Source organism: Chinchilla lanigera, unplaced genomic scaffold (assembly GCF_000276665.1).
Source record: "Chinchilla lanigera isolate Chin_1 unplaced genomic scaffold, ChiLan1.0 scaffold00018, whole genome shotgun sequence".
Taxonomy (NCBI): domain Eukaryota; kingdom Metazoa; phylum Chordata; class Mammalia; order Rodentia; family Chinchillidae; genus Chinchilla; species Chinchilla lanigera.
The window spans coordinates 21,186,784-21,207,825 of NW_004955419.1; the positions used below are offsets into that span (position 1 = coordinate 21,186,784).

At 37.0% G+C, this 21,042-nt stretch overlaps 1 protein-coding gene across 1 annotated transcript in view; it reads right to left on the bottom strand.

Moving 5' to 3' along the window:
• The window catches only part of Slc44a1 (solute carrier family 44 (choline transporter), member 1), a 184,712-nt gene that overhangs the window by 94,201 nt on the left and 69,469 nt on the right, over positions 1–21,042 (bottom strand). The window contains exon 5 of the mRNA XM_005382780.2: positions 8,898–9,034. Within this exon, the coding sequence (XP_005382837.2) occupies positions 8,898–9,034 (137 nt within the window). The remainder of the gene's footprint in view (positions 1–8,897; positions 9,035–21,042) is intronic.

Below are 21,042 nucleotides of genomic sequence, written 5' to 3' on the forward strand. Positions count from 1 at the left end.
TTGACTATTCTCCATTTCAATGACAAATATTTCAAAAACAACTGAGCTAGGGATATGGTACAGTGTTGGAGCATTTGACTAGCATGCTGTAGGGTTCAATACCCAGTAGCACAAGAAAAAAAATAAATACTTAACTCTTCTAAGATTATTCATGTTTAAAGATAAATGCCACTGGTTTCTATTTATGGCAATTTTGAAAAGAAGATGACAGCAATGGCAAACAAACATTTCAGATTAATGCTAAAATAGATAGGAGTTCTACTTTAGAATTGCTTATAGAATTGCTTTAGAATTGCTGAAAAAACAGCAACTGTGCCAGTAACTGCAGAGCACCCAACATGACTGTCAATTTTTGATCTGAATTGTCAACTCATTTCTTTCAGAGCCCAAGATGGAATCCATTTGCAAAGTATAAAAGACATCAACTAAGGCACTTTGTGTTAGTGCTAAACACACTGCTTCATCTGAATTCACTGAACACAATCTCCACTCCCACCCTTTCTTCATTTAAAAAGGGAGGACAGCAGGTGCAAGTGAGTTCGATTTTATAAATACTTTCCCAGGATAATCGTCAATGAAAGGATAATAGCCTTATCTCTGATGGTCTTCTGGGACACAGGCCAGTACTAAGCGGATCCTGAACTAAACAGATTAAAGGAAAAAGATCTGTATAAAGTGTTAATAGCAACAATCACAAGAAACTTTGTATGTTTCCTGCTCAAAGAGGTGACAGAGTAGGCTCAGTGAAGAACAGTAAAGCAATAATGCAGTGGCAAACATTTTACAGCTGTTTTTCTTTTCACGTTTATTAGCTAATGCATTTTCAGTGAACAGTTTAAAAGTATCACCTGTTTTAGTTATTTATTTATTTTACAGTGGAAGTATAAACAATACCTAGGGCAAAAGGTCTGGACATAAAGAGTAAGACAAATTTTCCTTATGGTGCAAAAATAGGTAAACACCTATGTGAGTAACGAAAAGTCAAGAACTCAAAACAAAAGCTTATCTAAAGTACATCAGAGGCAATCCATGCAACTCAGCCAATGTTATTCAAAGACTATCAAAATGAGTGATCTTAGGAATCTAACCTGAGTACAAACATTTATCAAGATAAAAGGTTGCTTGGCCTCCAGAATGTTTACTATACTTTTTCAAATGTCATATAACATCCAATTATTTATTCTTCAGCTCAATATCTATCCCACACTCCAAAAAATTACAGATGGAAAAAAAATTTAAAAAAGTAATACTTTGAAGGCTTTAAAAGCAATTATTGGCACATGTAGAAGAGAATTATATACTCTTAAGCTATATGCTTCTTTTGTACTATTTCTAATAATCATATTCAGATAAAGTATTCAACAAGCTCCTGGGGAAAAACAAACAAGTTTATACATTCTCTAGGCACCTCAAAAACAGCATGTTTGAAGAAAAATTATTTCCATTACCCACTCTCTTATGTATTTTCTACCCTTGTTTCCACGAAATCCCAAAGGTAAAATCTGCAGTCAGTCACCTTATGTTGTCTTCTTTATCTATAGTCCTATTTTACTGAAGAAGGTTGTTATCAGGTCCTGTCAACAAGACTTTCCTATGTTATCTCAGAGCTTCATGATTTACTGGGTCAGCTTAAATCCTCTCCCAAAGGGATTCTCATCTCTGTCCTGCAAATGACCTTTACAATGGTCTTTGTAAAATGCAGATTCTGTATAGCCCTGGTCTCATAAAGTCCATACTCCTTGGATTTAAGGCCCTCTTAAAACACAATTCTATCTAAAACTAATCACAACACAATGCACTACTTACAATCAGTTCTTGCTGTTCATCAAGCCTCCAGGCCTTTTCAGATGCAGTTTGCTCTTCTGTGCTGTCCATCTCAAGACTAGCATCTGAGCAAGTGCTAAAATAAGTGGAACGTCTATAGACTACTCAGACTTCATCTCTGTCAAGTTTTCTCTGATCTACTCAAAAAGCTATTTGCCACCTAGCACTGTTTAAAACACTGCATACTATTTTATAATTTTTTTCATCATTTCCATATTGAGATGGTGAGCTTTTTAAGAACTGGGTGCTTAGGCCTTTGAAATATCTGATGAGATCAGGCGCCTTCAGGGTGGTACGGACGTAGACAGGCTTTTGAAATATCTGGAATTCCTACCTCCTAGTACATGGCGGCACCCAAAATCTGTCTGTTGAATACAACAGACACCTGCTGTTAACTATTATATTGTGGTGTTACGTATTATATATGATGTTCATTTGCTTTTCACTATTCACTAAAAATACCTTATCTAAACTAGGGTTTCTTAACCTTGCTATTATGATATTTTGTGCCAGACCATTCTTGGTTATAGGGGACTGTCTTCTGCACTGCATGATGTTCAGCAACATGCCTGGCCTCTACATACTAGATTCTAGTAGTTTCCCCCTAAGCTCTTGCTCCAATCTGACAACAAAAAATAACTACAAAATCTGCCTAAGGTACTTGGCAGGTAAAAACTCTGTTAGTAGTGAATTAATGGTCTAAAACACCAGATTAAACTGAGAGTAGCTGAGCATGTCTGTAATGCTGTGGCAGGAGGTCACAAGCTCAAGTCAGTCTCAGCAACTCAGCAAGACCCTGTTTCAAAATGAAGTGTTACACAGACAGCTTGGGGGTAGACTTCTTGACTCACAGGCTTGAGTCCCTGGATTCAGTCCTCAGTACTACCAAATAAATAAGACAGAAAACTAAGAGCTGATATGTTGAGGGCTTTTTTTGTTTTGTTTTGTTTTGTTTTGTTTTGTTTTAAGATTTCTGTTAAACTGGACTTGGTAGTACACACTTGTAATCCTTTGTACCTGATGCAGGAGGACTGCTGCAAGTTTGAGGCCAGCCTTGGCTACACAGGGAGTTCAAGCCTGAACTACATAGCAAGACCCTGTCTCCAAAAAAAAAAAAAAAAAAAAAAGATTTAATTTAACTTACTATCATAGTGATATTTGTATGACACCTTAAAATTAAGTGTAAATAGAGGCCTTAAAATATGACTTAGAAATATGCAGTAAGCTGGAAAAAAATCTGTCAATGCATCATTTTCGTTATGAATAACAAATTGTATTGCCTTATGTAGTCCAGTAAATTTAACCTTGCCTTTTCTAATTAAAAAATCACTGTCTATTTACATGCTAGAAGAATGGAAAACATTTTTCCAATTTCAATTTCTAGTAACCAATGAAAAGTCTAGACATATTTGTAATATTTGTAATACCCATCTACGAAATGAGCCAGCTGGGGGTGTGATATTAGCTGTCAACCACTAGGGTCACATCCTACATACACAATAATTGCTGAATAAATTAGCTTTGAATATCTATCTATATGCAAGACTTCTAGGTGAGGTGCAGAACAAGTAGAAATATGGGGACTACATGCTGTATTTTTGGTGGATATTTAATGTGTACTAACTGTTCACTGAATGAAGCAATTAGTTTAAATTGTACTACTGAATGTAAGCTCTTTTTTCTTTTTAAACAATTAAGGATCCTTGCTTATCTGACTTGAAGGTAATTAATTTAATTGCTACAGTTGATCGTTTTGTTTATTTATAAATGTTATCAAGTCCAACCTTTCCATTTGCTAGGCCAAAAGCTCATACTAATTCTGTGGCTTCAAGTATGTCATTACTGACTGCTAAGAAAAGGGGAATACACTGGTCGTCTATGGGTACTAAACCTATTAACCAGATAATGATAATCAAAAGGCTTATTATTCATAAATAGTGACTTTTATCTGAATGAATCACATAATTTGTCAAAGTTTTAAATAGCAAAACAGTATCATTAAAAAAACACTAAGCTACAGTACATGGTTCTATTCAACATGGGAACATGGTCCAAATGGCGCATCGAAAAATTTTTACAATTATATGTCATATAGTATATTAAAGAAGCACTCTTAAATGGCAGTACTTTTTCACAAGCTATAAAAGGGGTTGCCAACAAAAGGAAAATGAGATTTTTGCCAGTTTATTACCATACTGGGGAGACAAAATATATATTAAAAAACAGTTTGGTAAGAGTAATGGAAAAGATAGTTACAATCCCATCTGAAATATTATCGCCAACTGAGAACATGTAGTCAGTCTCTAACTTACATGTTATATCCATTTCTAAATTGCTGGCTGGAATTCAGACAGCAGAGAGAGAACAAAATGAAAGGCAAAGCAACTGGCCCAGTGCATGGGACACTAAGTATCAACATGGGACACTAGAACTAAACCTGGGGTTAAATACTGTATCTACTAAACCTTAGATGCCCATGCTCAACAATGGGACAGTGGAGTGAATAAAGAGTAGACTATAGAGATGTTGGGCGAGAATTAGGGAGAGAGAAAAAGGAGAGTTGCCTAAGCAGGTACTGTCTGTCCTTATTCACCATCTGTCAGTATGTTTGGAATGAGATGAAAATCTCATATAATAAAGCCAAAGCTTCAGAAGGAAGACTCATTTTTTTCCTTCAAGAAAGTATGCATGCTTTGTGTTTTCAAAAATAATGATAAATGAGGAAAGAAACCTATTCATGAGAAACTGCAGGGATGGAAAGTGAAAGTAAGATGGAATTCACACTTTGCTGAAAATAGCTTGGATGGGACCTCCTATCAGATGATCTCAATTTTCTCTGTAGGGCATAAGGTTAGCAAAGAGGATGAACAAGAGGACTTATGTGAAGAAAAGGTATGAGTAATCACTTGGAGAGTATGTATAAGGGAGACAGATGAATAAGATAAGTTACTGTACTTAGGAATGAATAAAATGAACTGATTTCATAGCATTTCTGGCTAGATTGAAGCTAAACAAGTTACCTGCTGGTGGTAGCTCACATAGATACAGAACTGAGGGTAAAGTATATTACGAAAACAAGAAATTATTAAGTGGTATTAAGATGAATAGGAAAGTCCACGCCAACATTCTTTCAAAAACCATTTATAGATATCTACTGTATGAGCTCCTACATTGGGCCCAGATATTCAGAAATGAAAAGAGCATAATCCTGCCCCACATAAATTCATATACAACCTCAAGAAGATGATAAGGAACTGAAAGAATTTTGATAGCGAGCCTTTAGGATATTTGGCAACTGCAATATTTAAAGACCATTTAAAAATTGTTTTCTAGCATCACATATTTAATAATATTTAAATTATATATGGATTATGAACCACAATAACAAAACACATTTATTTGTACACCAGTCACCCAACTCACAACCTAGAATGTGTACCTTTAGATTCAACTAAATTCTCCTGCCTATTTTCAAAGCTTTCTGTATTAAGGCAGTATCTAACATAACCAACCTGATTTCCAGCTATTTCTTCCAAACTCTCTATTCTACTTGACAAAGGCTTTCCACAAACTCTAAGTATCCAAGAAAACAACTCTTCTTTCTTGTCTGAAAGAAACAAACATGTAAGGGAATATTTTATTTGCCTAATAAATGTATTTCTTACAAACATGCTGTAAGACTCAAGAGCTTCCTCTTACAAAATTTTAAATAATTTCTAAAGAGTTCATACAAATGGATGGTTGGGCTAAAAAGTACTTTCAAGTGTTGTCATGGAAACTTAAATTGCCTTGAAAAGTATTTATATTATCTTTTCATTCTGGAAGGAAACATGTTATTTTACCCTGCATTTAAAAATAAGGTTTAGAATTAGCATTTAAAAGTTACTACCTCAAATAAGATTCTTCTCTTTCAAGAATGTTTCTTCAAATTATGGTACAAAACACATACTATAAAATATATACCATTTGTAAATGTATAGTTCAGTGACATTAAGTACTTTTACATTATTATATAACCATTACTACCATCCATCTCCAGAACTCTCTTCATGCAAAGCTGAAAGTCTTTACCTATTAAAAAAAAAAAAACAAAAAAAACTACTGTATCCTCCACACAGCTCTTGGAAACCACATACTTTCTGTCTCTATCAATTTGAGTACTCTGTGGATCTCATATATGTGGAATCCTATACTACTTCTCCTTTTGTGAATGGCTTATTTTGCCTAGCATAATGTTCTCAAGTTTTAGCCATACTGTAGCACGTGATTAGGTTTTCATCTTTTTAAAGACTAAGTAGTATTTCATTGTATGTATATACCACAATTTCTTTATCCATTCTAAATGTTGTGGGACACTTAAATTGCTTCTACCTCTTAGATGTGAATAATGCTACAATGAAAAAGAATATGCAAATATTTGTGATCCTGTTATTGATTTTTCTATACACATACCCAGAAGTGAGACTGCTGGGATCATGTGGTAGTTCTATTTTTGATTTGTAAAGAAACTTCCATACTTTTTCCATAGTAGCTGCATTTTATATTCCAACCAATAATGCACAAGGGCCCAGTTGCTCCACAGCCTCGCCAGCATCTGTAATTTATTTTTAATGGTAGATCTTCACATGGTCTGAAAAACCCACCAGGTAGGTCTTCTACTGAGACCACACTTAGTATCATATTCACTTAGAAGGATGCCAGCCTGGAAACAAAGCACGCCAGGGTGGCACAGTCTGTTTTTCATCAAGGAATTTTCTCAGCAGGCCACAGAGCAGACAGGGAACTACCTCTTCAGGTAATAGCTCAGGTTCAAGGAAGCAAGAGTCACATCCCACAGGCCTGACAGGACACGTTGGAAGGTAGTTCAAGACGCGATTATAACCCTGAATGCCAGTGTAAGCCATAGAGATTTTTATTTTATTAATTTTGCTGCTGAGGATTTCTCAGCAATGAATTAGCATAGCACTGAGTGAAACTCTGGGAACGTTTATATGGCAGCAGTACCTAAAGGAGCTCTAAGTAGAGAGATTAGTCATGGGAAGACTATTATGCTCCCCTTGTGGAACATTAAGGACAACGGTGGCAACCAACACTATTTTTAGCTATTTAGTATTTGCCAGATACTGCCCTAAGCATTTTTCACTTAATGATTCATCCTAACAATGTTAATGAGGTAAGTTAGGTACAGACATTATTTTTATATGTGAATGGGGAAACTGAGGTATGGAGAGGTTAACTAACTTGCCCAAGGTCTCAGAGCTGTTAATCACAGGGAGCAACGTTTGAAACCAGACAGCTGACTCCAGAGCCTGTACCACCACCTACCAGGTATGCATGTTACTATGTCTGAATTTTACAAAAACCCTTAAGGTGTCACTCAGCCCTCCTTTAGAAACCCAATGGTGACGAGGCCGACAGTTCTGGCATAGGGTTTAGCAAGACAAACATGTAGGGACACCACGTGGGAGCAGAACATGGATCTTAAATAGTAGTTGGTACCACTTCATTTAGTGCGCATCACACACTGAGTATTCTTCAGACATCATCTCATTTAATCCTCCTAACCTGTAAGGAGGTATTATTTTTAACTCGCATTTTTCAGATGAGGAAATCTGGGTACAGAGAAGCACTTCTACCTTTTATTACCGAGCTAGTGACAAAATCAGAATTGAAATCCAGATCAATCCCAGGCCCCTTTCACCATTTCATGCTGAGGGGACAGAGTGACAGGACAGGAATGCTCCACTGCTGCTGTCTTCAGGAGGCCTAGGCCCCATTTGAAACATTAAGCCACAGTGATGAGTGCACAGCGATACCCTGGCTGTTTCTGCACCCACCTTGAAGTAAAATAGGTGGGTACCTGAGTGAGCCTCTGTTCCAAGGAACCAGAACTAGCCTTGGATTTGGGTGGGCCTGAGGAGTCCTACACACAAAGCACACACATGAAACCTCAAGGATCTTAAAATAAAAAAACAAAACGTGGGCCAGAGGGTACATCAGTACATGGCCCTAAACAGAAAACGGTGTAGAAGTACTTCTGAAGAGAACTGAGGTAAGCCACTGTGGAGCTGAGGACAGCACTTGGCAAGAATCTCAGGACAGTACTAGATTCTGGAAACTGACTCCACTGGTTTTCTCAACTAATTCCCATATATTTAACTGCCAACTCCCGCAGAACAACAGCCATTACAGAATGTTAAGAAAGCAAAACAAGAAATTATATATACAGCAACACACTGAAAAGGAACCGATGGTACAATTTTGAGTTTTTACATCTTTATATTTTTTCTAAACTTTTCAAATTTCCTGTAACATATACATGTTACACTGTTATTCATAGACTTTAAAAGTATATACAAATATACATTAACTGAAATACTTTTAATCAATACTTGAAAAGAGGGGAACAATCCAAATTTTACATGAAGTGGTCTAGTAGTTCCCAAATACTCAACAAACTACATCAAAATCACCTAAGCATTTATTAAAATAAATACATAAATAAAATAAAATAAAAACAAAAAAAACGATTTCCTGATGCCAAAGGCCTACTAAGAATCTCCCTGGGAGGAGTCTGGGTATCTAGAATCTTGTTTTGAGTAAAGGCGTGGTGTGAGATAATAAGGGTTTGGGGCTTGGGGTTGTTTAGTTGGTTAGTTTGGTTTATTGTGTCCTTTTGAGAGGAGAATCTTAATATACAGCCCAGGCTAGCTTTGAACTCAGGTTCAACTGATCCTCTTGTCTCAGCCTCCCCAGCAGCTGGGATGACATGCATCCAAGCACACCTCAGGAATCTAGAGTTTGAACAAACTCCCTAGGTTAAGTCTAATACTTTTAATAAGGAAATCCAAATTACTTCAATTCTCTTCTTCTCTTCAGGTTCTTTGGTATTTTATTTAAAAGTAGGAATTCTATTTAGTAATAGAATACTAAATACTAAAATACTAAATACCAAATACTAAAATACTAAATACTAAAAGTAGTATTCTATTTTATAATAGAATATGACCACATAATATTTAATAGAAATTATAGGTAACTAGATTGTAGATTTGTACAGCCTAAAATCTCACCATTCATCTCTGCAAACTTTTGGACATCACCCAAGGTTTTCAATTCTTCTCTTGGACATGCTGCTACACATAGTGCTACAGACTTGATCTTCTGGTTTATCAAGTCCAGTTTGCATGGATCCAAAAAGAACACATACCTAAAGCACGGAGAAAAAAAGCTGAAATATTATTTCACAAATTACATTCTGGGTTACTTACTGTGTATTTGACTAAACCTAAAAGCAAAGAACAGCTAATCCATACTCTGTCACAAGAAACAGTTCCACAAATCTAATTATAAGTAAAGTTTTAGAAAATAATTACTCATCAATATGTTAACAGGAATGGGATAATTAAAGGAATTAAAATTTTTATGTTTTTCTATCATTTACATATTTTTTTGTTTGTTTTTTTCCAGTACCGGGAATCTAACTCACAACCTTGCGCTTGCCAGGCAGGCGCTGTGCTGCTGAGCTAAATCCCCAGCCCCATTTACATTTTTTGTAATGTGCATATACAGATTTTAAAATTGGAAATAATCAACTTTAGTTTTCATATTGTTAAAACTGTACCAAAAATATTACAGGAATATCCCAATACTGCCACAGAACATGAATTGTAGTTCTTATATAAATTACAAATTTCAATTAATGACTATATAGCTATAAAAATGATTAAATACAAATATTTCTATATTAATATATTGAATTAAATACATAAAGTTAAATGAAAACTACAGAAAAGTACACCACAATTTCTGTCATCTGAGTATTAGAATAAAGTGGTTTGAGTTTTATTTTACTTTTCACTTTCTAGAAACAATGCAAACTGTACTTGAACTGGGATAACTGCAACAAACACCATTTATTTAAAACGTCCATTACACACAGACAAAATGATCTCCAAATCCTACATTATCCCCTCATATCTTGTGCATTCATAATTTTAAAAGGGAAGATTATTTAGAACTTGCAGTACAACATATGCTTTTAATGTGCTAAAGTAGAAGAGATCACTAAGATTGCAGATGATATCACTTGCCTGAAGAGAAAGTGAGGCCCAAATGCTCAGCTGAGACAAGCAAAGTGCACTATTACAGATCACAGAGGGGGACTGTAAGAAGGAAGCTTTCACACAGATAAGACTTCAGAATTTCCTGCCATGGGTTCTATGGAGTTCATGAATTCTATGGAGTTCATGGAAAGGTTTATAAAATCACATTGTCTGTCATCAGCCTTTCCTACAATACAACTCAAATGTGCGACAGGAAAAATAACTAACCATAAGAATTAGGAATCACTTCTCACTGAACGGGCAAAAATCAAGTGAAGAATTAGGAAAAAAAAAAGTAAAATCAATACATGTGCTGGAGTAGACACTATGTATTAAAGGATAACAGAAAAAACGTAAGTGGAGAGCAAGGTAAGGAAGGTTACTCAGGAGGCCTTTGCAGATGGAGTGACACTGTACACTATTCAGTATGGTGAGGAGGCCAGAAGGCCAGCAGGAAGGGCAGGGATAAGCTATGGTATAAATTATATACAAATATATATACATTGTCACCTTATTAGTGACTCCAAAACCATTAATGTTCTACATAGATAAAGGAAGTACAAAGAAGCCAGGATAAAAGGACCTGGTTTGTAAGTGGGATTTGTAGAGAGCTGCTGTGGCTGACGACAAGGAGTTAATATACACATGCTACTGTTTCCAGCAAATTTGGGGTAGGAACAAGCATTCCATTACACCTTCTATCTCCACCTGTCCTGCGCATCTGATGCTTGTCCATGCTCGGGACCCTGCACAATGAATGGCACAAAACCAGATCCTGGACAGGAAACACTCAGATCCTCAAGGATTTAAAACTTTTAAACCAACTATCATGGTCGCCATCATGACAATTAATAACAATGCTACTAGCAGTACCCCTAAAAATAATGCTAATCAACATTGAGTATTTACTGTGTACCAGACTCTGTCCTGAACTCTGTATATATTAACTCATTTTATCCTCATGACAATACTCTGGTGTGCTGGGGTGAGAGACAGTAGAACTGGGGTTAAGGAAAGGAGCTGAGGCATAGCTCTAAGTGATAAGCAATGCCTCAAGAAAGATCTGAAGAAGTCACATGACAGTAGAGAAACAGGCTTAGAAAAAAGGAAAAACAGCCAGAAGCTGCCAGGGCCTTGAAGCTGGACCTAACCGAGATCAGTGATAACCTCTTGAGGATACATGCATTGCCCAAAGTGAAAAGTTAGGTTGAAAAACTGAAAAAAGAAAACATAAAATTAAGCTCCAAAATGCCCCTTACACCCTCCAAGGTGCAAAGTGCCCCCACTGCCTTTATTTTACACTAAAACGTACTCCTTTGATTGACACTAGTGACTGAGCAGCAGCCCTGTGCCATGCGTTAGTCAGATCAGCCTGCACCTGCTTTCTGGTTTTCCTTCTCTTAATAGTTCTCTGACCTTGGAAAATAGATTTATCATTTATCATTCGGAGCTTCAGTCTCTTTATTTATAAAACTGCATATCACCTATTCATGGTTTGCTGTAATGTTACCAATAATTATAAAGCACCTAACATACAGTATATATGCAGTGACTTATTAAGAAATTGTTTGCCTCTCACAATTTTAAAATGGATAGTAAGGCAGTAAACAGGACTACAAAGCAGCCATAAAACAGGACTACCATGATAATATTTAGTTCTCATTTGGAAAAATATATATATATACATATATATATGTGTGCGTTTATATATATATAACAGTATATATATAACAGTGTTATATATAGGGAATATAATATATATTATATATAATATATATAACAGTGAATTTATGTATCTATTTATATATCTATAAAACAGTGTTTGTACTATTAGATCCTTACCCTTGATGAGAAATAAGTAGGCTCTAGAACAAGTCTGGCAGAAGGAAAAGATAAGCGTAAGAGGAACTCTACATTAACTCTGTAGCATTGTAAAATTAACCCTGCACCTTTGGAAGTTCCTGTATATGATTTCTGAAAATCTACACAATACTGAAATAGTATCTTCAGAAATTTATACCCACAAACATACATGCACACATTTACACCCCATACTTTGCCTATCATCCTATGAGAACATATTAAATTCTCTCTCTCTCACACACACACACACACACATACACACACAATGTGAAAAACAACCTATAGGTTCCAGGTTTAGATTCTGTCAAAACTAGCTGGATACTGAGCTACTGGGCACTGTCCCCACACGAGCACATCTGACCTTCACAGTTCTGTGCACAGAGGCCGCTGGTGCTGCGCAGATGACACACTGAGCCCCGAGGACGAACTGCATGGTCCGAGAGAATGTGGTGCCGAAGAACGAATTCAAAGCTAGCCCTTCTAAGTTTCCTTCTGGTTCCGTTTTGCTCTCTTCTCAAAATGTTTCCCACAAACACCATTAATGATTTTAACGGTTCGACATCAACTTTGTGTATCCTATTTCCAGCATTTTCAAATTTATCTAATCTGCAGCAACATGTTTACAAATAATTACATTTTAACTAACTCCTATGTACCTGAGTATTTATAGACCAGAAGTGCTTTTAGTGAACAGATTGATGAATCAGCAAAAACGGTACTATTTTCTTGCTGATTGATTTGAAAATGCCCTTAAGTAAAAAATCCTTATCTTAGTTTGTTTTAATTTAATTTAATTTATTTATTTATTTTGGTACCAGGAATCAAACTCAGGACCTTGCACTTGCTAGGCAGGAACTGTGCCGCTGAGCTATATCCCCGGTCCCTTCAGTTTTAATTTTAAACAAAAGTAACTGTAGGTGGCAAGGTTTTTTAAAAATAAATAAATAACCAACTCAATAAGCATGGTATTAGCGGACCAGGTTACAAGTAGTCTCCCTGTATCTGCAGTTTCACTCTCTGTGGTTTCAGTTACCTGTGGTCAATCAAAGTTTGAAAATATTACATGGAAAATTCCAGAAATAAATATTCATAAGTTTTCAATAACTTTTATTAGAGTATCTTGTTATAATTGTTCAATTTTATTTATTTATTTATTTATTTGGTTTTTCTCCGGTACCGGGAACTGAACTCACGACCTTGCGCTTGCCAGGCAGGTGCTTTTGCCACTGAGCTAAATCCCCAGCCCCTCAATTTTATTATTGATTGTTGTTAATCTCTTGCTGTGCCTTATTTATAATTAAACTTTCTCATAGGTATGTATGTATATGAAAAAAGACAGGTAGAATGAAAGACAGCCAGACAGCGTTTGGTACTATCTGGTTTCAAGTATCGCTTCCAGTCTTAGATTGTATCTCTTGATGATAATCGGGTACTGCTGTATTGTACACAACCAAAAACTAAATTGTTTTTCAACTGGGAAGGTGCAAAGAAAGATTCCTCAAATCTCAACCCATCTTCTCTCTCTGCTTCTCTCTGTTTCTCTCTGTCTCTGTCTCTGTCTCTCTCTCTCACACACACACCTATACACCAGCAAATGGTGAAGACAGGAAAGGGCACATGAATTTTGTAACAGCTTCCTTGGCAATTCTGGTTACACACTTTGGTCTCTGTGCCCATTCTTCCAAGGTAGAAAACCTAATTTAAAACATGATCTAATTTAAGAACAAGGTTTTCATTGCTATTTTGAATGGGTCTTCAGGTAGACCTATTAATAATAATAACTATGTTAAATTTCACATCTTTAGAGGAACTGGAATGAATAAAATACCAATAATGAGAATGAAAGAAGGATGAAAAACAGTAAGAGAAAAATATTCTGGAAACTAAATAGCCTAGACACCTGCAGGCACTGGCACATATGACATGCACACAGCATGATCACATGACATAGAGAAAACGGATGCAAAGGGAATTGCAAAATAGTCTAAGCGAGCTTTGAAGGTAGAAGTTAGAAAAAAATGTTCAGACCACAGTGCAAAGCAAATACAGAGAACAGCAAGAAAGGCACAGTAACATATTTTGCAATTGGGGTGGTCTGTGAGATTATTTGAGAAAGAGAGAAAAAAATAAATTCACTTTCAATTGAAACTTTTGACATACAATTATGTCTAAAAGGCAAAACATCTAAGTAAAATGGTCTGTGTACACAGTGAACAGGAGGACAGATGCACCAAAGACGAAAACGGCACTGAGGCAAAGGAGGGGCGCACAATCACAGAAGCTCAGGGAGGGACAAGAGCCATAGTAAGAGGTGACTTTTAAAACTGTGTTCAGAGTAAGAAGATGAAACTGAATGATACGATGCCAGAGAAAGTTTACAGCTAGTTTAAGCCTCTATTTCCTTTTTACTTACTTCACTGACAATAGAAGACAGTAAAGAATTATTTGCTACAAATTTACTTCAAGTCACAAAGCATTTTGGGTTCTATTCTTATAAGATCTTGATTCAACAAATGAGGGAATGACTTACAGGTAGGGCAACTAAAACAAAGCACATTGACTTGAACACTGGAAAGCTGATTATCAAGTGTTACTCTTTCTAATTCAAACTGGAGAGTGAGAATAAATGTAACGTAAAATGAATGGTAAACTGATGACTCATTGATTACATCAGGTCAGTCCTTTGGTATCACACAACAGACAGAGATGGTCTGGCCATGACACAGTGCTATATGGTACACGTAACAACACTCATATAATAAGGAATAAATAGGATGACATATGAAAATATTTTATCCATTCCACAGTTGTTACTGAGTACTACCCCCTTTTATATCCAAAAGCCGTATAACACAGTGTGTGATACAGTCTAGAAGAGACAAAAATACAACCAATCATTTCAAAACCATGATATATGGCAGGCAAGGTTGAGAAGGTAGCAGAAATTGTATAGTTTTATACGGAGAATAAGGGGTTATTAGAACCATTAAGAAGGAAGAGGCAATGTGTAAGCCACATTTTGAAACCGAGTAGGAATTTTCCAGACAGATGGGGAAGGGAGCACTCTAGGCAGAGAAAGCTGCAATGCCTAAAAGCACAGAAGCATGAAAGAGCATATTTAAAGAACTGCAAATAATCTGATAAAGTCGACTACAGGCTGGGCCATCAAAGGGCTTTGTGCCCAGGAGACACAGGGATAGAAGTAGCCGTCTTTAGAATCTGGAGGATCTCACAGCTCCACTCCACTAGGCAACATGCCCGCAAATGGCCACAGTACAATGATGCGTTGGTATAACCAGCCCCTTGGGTTGAAGGGAGGGAATGGCTGGGGCACAGAGTACTGCTCCAGAGATGAGCCTTTGCCATTAAACTGCCTCCTGCTGCCATGGCAACTCACTGCGGCAGCTTTTTGGAGCAAGAGGTGGCAAGCAGATACTGGGTCTGCTGGCCACCTCCTGCCGAATTTGGCTGCTCTCCTCCCTAATCAGGACGGAAGCCCTGCAGTACTAAAGCTGGAGAGCTGGCTCAAAAAACCTTCTGCTGCTTTCTGCTTTAGTGATTCCTGACACATGTCTTCCCCAGAGAGGGATAAAAAAGGGGTCTGATCATTTTTCCAATTATTATCTCCTATCAATTTACAATTTATAGCCCCTTTCTGCAGAGCATTTGCTGTGAGTGAATCACCAAAAGGAAAAACACGACAATCTAGCAGAGGTTTCTGGTATTACTAAATATAGGCTCTGGGAGCCCAGAGATCTACACTCCACCCACAGTGGAGTTCTGCCCACAGGAGGCCTTTTCTTTTTGGTGTGGGTGAGTGCCAGCAAAGGAAACCCACTCGTTTCATCTGGGGTGGGGCCCAAATGCCCCAGGAAGAGTGTGTTATAACGAGGATAATCTCTGGGGCCAGGACACCAAAGTTGTTAAAATCCAAACTAAGCTAATCCAACCCAAACGATTTGAAAGCAGCAATTTGGCTTCAAAATTTTAAGTCCAGATAATGGTGCAGGGAGTTGGACAATGTTCATAAAAACTCCAATACTGTATGGACCCTGCTATAGTTTCAGTATTTGTCCCTTCAGAAATACACAGTGAACTTTAATTGTCATTGTGATGACATTAAGAGGTGTGATCTTCAAGAGGTAACTAAGTCTTGGGGCCACTACCCTCAGGAATAAATGAATGCTGTTATCAGAGTGCTTAGTTATCACAGGAGTAGGTGGCATGAAAAAGATAGATGTGGGTCTTTTGCATGTGCCTGAGCACACACACTCATCTACTCACTGTGTGAGTGTTAAATCCTGGATTTAACCTCTGCCATGTTATGACAATAAGAAAGACCTCACTGAGAGCCCCTCAGTCTTGGTCTTCCAAATCTCCAGAACTGTGAGCTAAAAAAGTTTCTATTGATTATAATTTACCCAATCTCAGGTACTATGTTATAGCAGCAGAAAATGAACTAAGACAGGAACAGAAACAGTGAGGTAAATCCAAGCAATTCAACCTATGAGGCTAATGATGTCCTTCTATTGATTATAATTTACACAACCTCAGGTATTATGTTATAGCAGTAGAAAATAAACTAAGATAGATAGGAACAGAAATAGTGAAGTAAGCTGTGGGTAACCTCATCCACAGTCCTCACTATGTCCCAAATCCTAGTGAGGAAGAAGAAAATCTCCTGAGAAAGAAGTAGCACTGTTAACAAATGAAACCTAAAGACAAACCCCACCAAAGAGAGAACAGAATGTTGACCAGTACCACAGTATGTTCCTCAGCACTTCTGTAATCCTGGATTTAAGAACAACTGCTAAGAAGAGAAACTTTCAGGGTCCTTTCTGGCAATTCAAAACACTAACAGCTCAAAACAATTTAAAATTGTCAAGCACAACTAGGAATCGGATCACGACAATACTCAGAGAATGTTTGCCTCTCTGACCTCATTTCCCACTGGTCTTACCCTGGTCTCCCACTAGACTCCTCTGTCCCTTCATCTAGCACATACACCTTGGGGCCTCTGCACTCTCCGGCTGGAATGTGCTTTCTTTAGAGAGCAACAGGGATAGCCGCTGTACTTCTTTCAAGTCTGTGTCCAAAAGTAACCTTCTTGGTGAAGACTGTGCTGGCCACCCTGTCTAAAAGGTGAACTCTCTACTTGGATGTACTTCCATCTTTTCTGCTTTCTTTTTCCTTTCGTCTATAAGCATGTAGGTACTTCCACTTACCTACTGTATATATTACTTATTAATCTACTTAATTTCTGTCTCTACCAGTAGAATTTCAGATCCAGGAAAACAGAGATATTTGGCTATTTAATTCATCGTTATATTATTAATGCCAAAAATAATGTCTGAAACAGTTAAAGAGCACCATAATTGTTTACTAAGTTAAAAAATAGATGGACTGTGTAAGATTTTACCAAGTGGGGCTGAAGTAGAAGGAAGATAGGAAAGAAGATATGTCAGGTAGGGCTATACATTCTCATTTAATCAACAGAAATTTATTAAACACCTACTCTGCCAGATGCAAAGCTAAGTAAGTACTAGGGATATAATGATAAATAAGACCAAGCCAACAAGTGTCTCCCTTCCCAGCATTTGCAATCCAGAGGGCAAGGAGACAGTCATTAAGCACCTGTGCCAGTACTGTAGCAAGGAAAAAGAAGACAGCAGAGAAGGCATCAGATGGGTCTCATGAGCAGAGTCAGGGTAAGTGTCCACAAAGGACATATGTAAAGCAAGGACCTAAAGAGTAAGGACCAAGTGTGGAGGACAGGAGGTAGGAGCAAGGAGAAAGCAGAGTATGTGCAGGCACAAAGGTAACAAAGTACATGGCACAGGTGAGAAAATGAAGAAGGCCACTGAGACTGATCCAGACTGTGATAAAAGAGACAGCTGGCTGGACAGACAAACTGCGGCTAGATCATGTAGGGCCTTATAGTCAGTGTTAAAATGCAAGTTTGGCATCCATCCTAAAGACACTGAGAAGTCACTGAGAGTTCACTAGGTGCAACATGGAGAATGAATTAGAAGTGACCAGGAGACTAGTCAGAAGACTATAGGGTTTCTACCAACCGAAAATGACTTGCACTAGGGTGGGAACGAGAATGAAGAGAAACGGATTTAAGACCATTGAGGCATACTCACAAAACCTTCACAACTGATTCATGTGGGGGGAAGGAGAAAATTAAAGATGATGTCTAGCATCACTTCAGATGCTAAACATCAGGGTGCCTGGGGTATTCCGACTGGAATCCTGTTCCATTCAGGAAGATAGGAGACTCAGGAGGAAGAAGACTAGGTGGGGGGAGGGTGTTAAAATGACATTCTAATTTTTCAAGGTTGAGCTACTTGTATGGTATCCCAGTGGACCTAGACAACTGGCACAGAGACAGACACTTTGGATCAGCATTCAAATAATAACACCCTAGAAGTGTATGAGCCCAGCAAGGTGAGTGTGTGGAGCTGAAATTCCTACCTGGGTGAAATGTGATCCTCCTGAAATCATAAGGAAAATGTGATGTGCAAATTCACGTGTATTTTTCTCAAGAGAGACTTCATATTTCATAGTTTTGAACAGATCACCAGTGGTCCCCAAAGAGAGTAAAATTAAGAATACAGTAAAGTCAAAAGAAAAACAGAAAGAAGAAAAGGAAAAACAAGAGCCAAATATGTACTAACACTGCAGAATACAACAAAGGTGTGGAGATGGGAAAGTACGGGAGAGAAGATGACATTCCTAGTCACAGATACAATGTTTGTCTTCTCCCTGTATGTCTTCTACTGATGGACAATTCATTGTGAGGATAAATACCAGGAGTCACTGGCTGCAAACTGTTTCTTATGCTAAATTGAAACAAGAAAATAAACAAAATGCCTTTAAGAAAAATTTTGCAAAAGGTATAATAAAAAAAACGCCATTCTCTTTGGTCCATGTAAATAGAAAAACAACATCCCCAAACCAATTTCAATGTCAATACTATACAGTTAGATATATTCTCAAAATCAACTTTTCTAGCAATCATACTGAGAAATAATATGTGCCACAAGCCAGTAAGATATTTTCTTTTAAATTTAACTACTTTGAGATATAAGTACCATAGTTTAGGTGTGTAAATTGTGCAATTCTGTTTTTTAATTGTTCATCCATCATTAAAATATAATTTCAGAATATTTTCATCACTCCAAAAAGAAACCGTCTATCTATGTACAGTCACTCCCCATTCTCGTACATCTCCTATTCTCTAATCCTAGGCAACTATTAATTTTTTTTCTATAAATTTGTCTGTTCTGAACACTTCATAGAAATGGAAATTTACAATATGTGCTTTCTGTAGCTGGCTTCTTTTCCTAAACACAATGCTTTCAAGATTCATCATACTGCAGCACATATGAATATTTCATTTTCTTCTGTGGCTAAATAATATTCCACTGTATGGACATGCCACATTTCGTTTTTTCACTCATCAGTTAATGCACATTAATGCTGTTTTTTCTTTTCGGTTATTATAAATAATGCTGTAATCACTTTCCAGTACAGCTTATTGTGTTGACCTAGGCAGGAACCAAGAATCAAATTACTAGGTCACATGGTAACACCATTTTAATATTTAAAGGCACTGTCAGACTGTTCACCAGAGCAGCTACACCATTCTACATGTCCATCAGCAATGTAGGGGGGACCTCCAATCTTTCCATATCCTCATGAAACTTTGTAAGTGCCCATTTCATAGCTAGTCCAGTGTATGTGAGGAGGTGGTTTGGATTTGCATTTCCTTGATGGCTAATGATGTTGAACATTTTTCACCTGTCTATTCATGTACCTATTCCTTCACGTATCTGCTTTGGAGAAATGGCCATTCAAATTCTTTGCTTATCAAAAATCTTTTAAATTTGTTGGAAAGACAGAGTGGGACAGAGACAGGCAGTAGATGTTGCCATGACATTATGAAAAAAATCCACAAGAAATAAAAAGATAAAAGTAGAGAAAAGAAAAAGATCACACAGGAGAAAACATAGGAGTCAAAGAACTAGAGGTCCAAGATTGGCTGCAAAGAAAACCATGCAAGCTGGAGAAGACAAGCTTGTGAGCAAAATGGGAGAATTCATAAATTATCTTAACTGATTTTATAGGTAGAGCAATAAGGGTGAGCACAAGACCAAGCTGTGACAATGGAAGAGTGAATCCTGAAAGCTTCCACTGAGAAATACTTAGCACTTCCCAGAGCTACCATGAGAATCAATGAGACAGAATATGAGAAAGTGCTTCATTGATACCAGAGATGTAAAGTTAGAATGGCTGTAGTTTCCCATCTTGATTAAAACTGAAAGAAGCTTTGATAAGTACCTTCAAAAATTCTGGAAAATGATAATGAAGATGACTCTAATAAATAGCAGCTAATGTTTATAAAGCCAGGCACTGTGCTAAGGAGTACATAACATTGCATTTATTCTTCCAAAATAACCTAGGAAGTGGATACTACCATTATGCCCATATTACAAGTGAAGCTCTTTAGGCTAAATAGTACTATCGTTATTTTCTATAGGTAAACTAGCCTTTGATTTTCTATCTGATTTACCCTTATAAATATATCCCCATTTACCTGCAAAACAATCTTATCCATCACAGAAAAACTGAAAATACTATTTCCATTTTATTTCTTATATATCAGAGAATCAGTTTTTTCCATAATTGAACATGCCAACCTTGGCATTACTTAATTCCTTTATTGCTTCAACAATGTATAAATTATCTCCTCTCTACAACAAAGGTAAGTAATGTTCATTTCAAAATATTTAATTCACCTGGAATTTAGTTTGTATGGTATGAGATTAAAATAGATCTAAATGTAGCTTTCTTATTATCATTCAACCCAATACTTTTGTTAAGCATTGCTAGTTTTCACAGGTTTTATTTTCCTTGGTTTCTCATTTATTAAGTCACTACAGATTTATTTCTTCTATTTCTATTTTTTCACCATCACTGTTCTAACCCATTTTAATTTATAATTTAGTTTGGGTTGTTTTTCTTTGAGAAGGGGATGCTGAGGATTGAACCCAGGGCCTCAAGCATGCTAGGCAAGTGCTCTACCACTGAGCTACCCCACCCCCAATACTAAACTTATACTTAGGTAGTTTCATTGATGTACTTTGGAACAAGTTTTGGTCTAGAATGGCGAAACTCCTGTTTGCTTCTGAAGTATACAATTATTAACCTCGTGATGAGAACTATATATGTAATCTTCACTCAT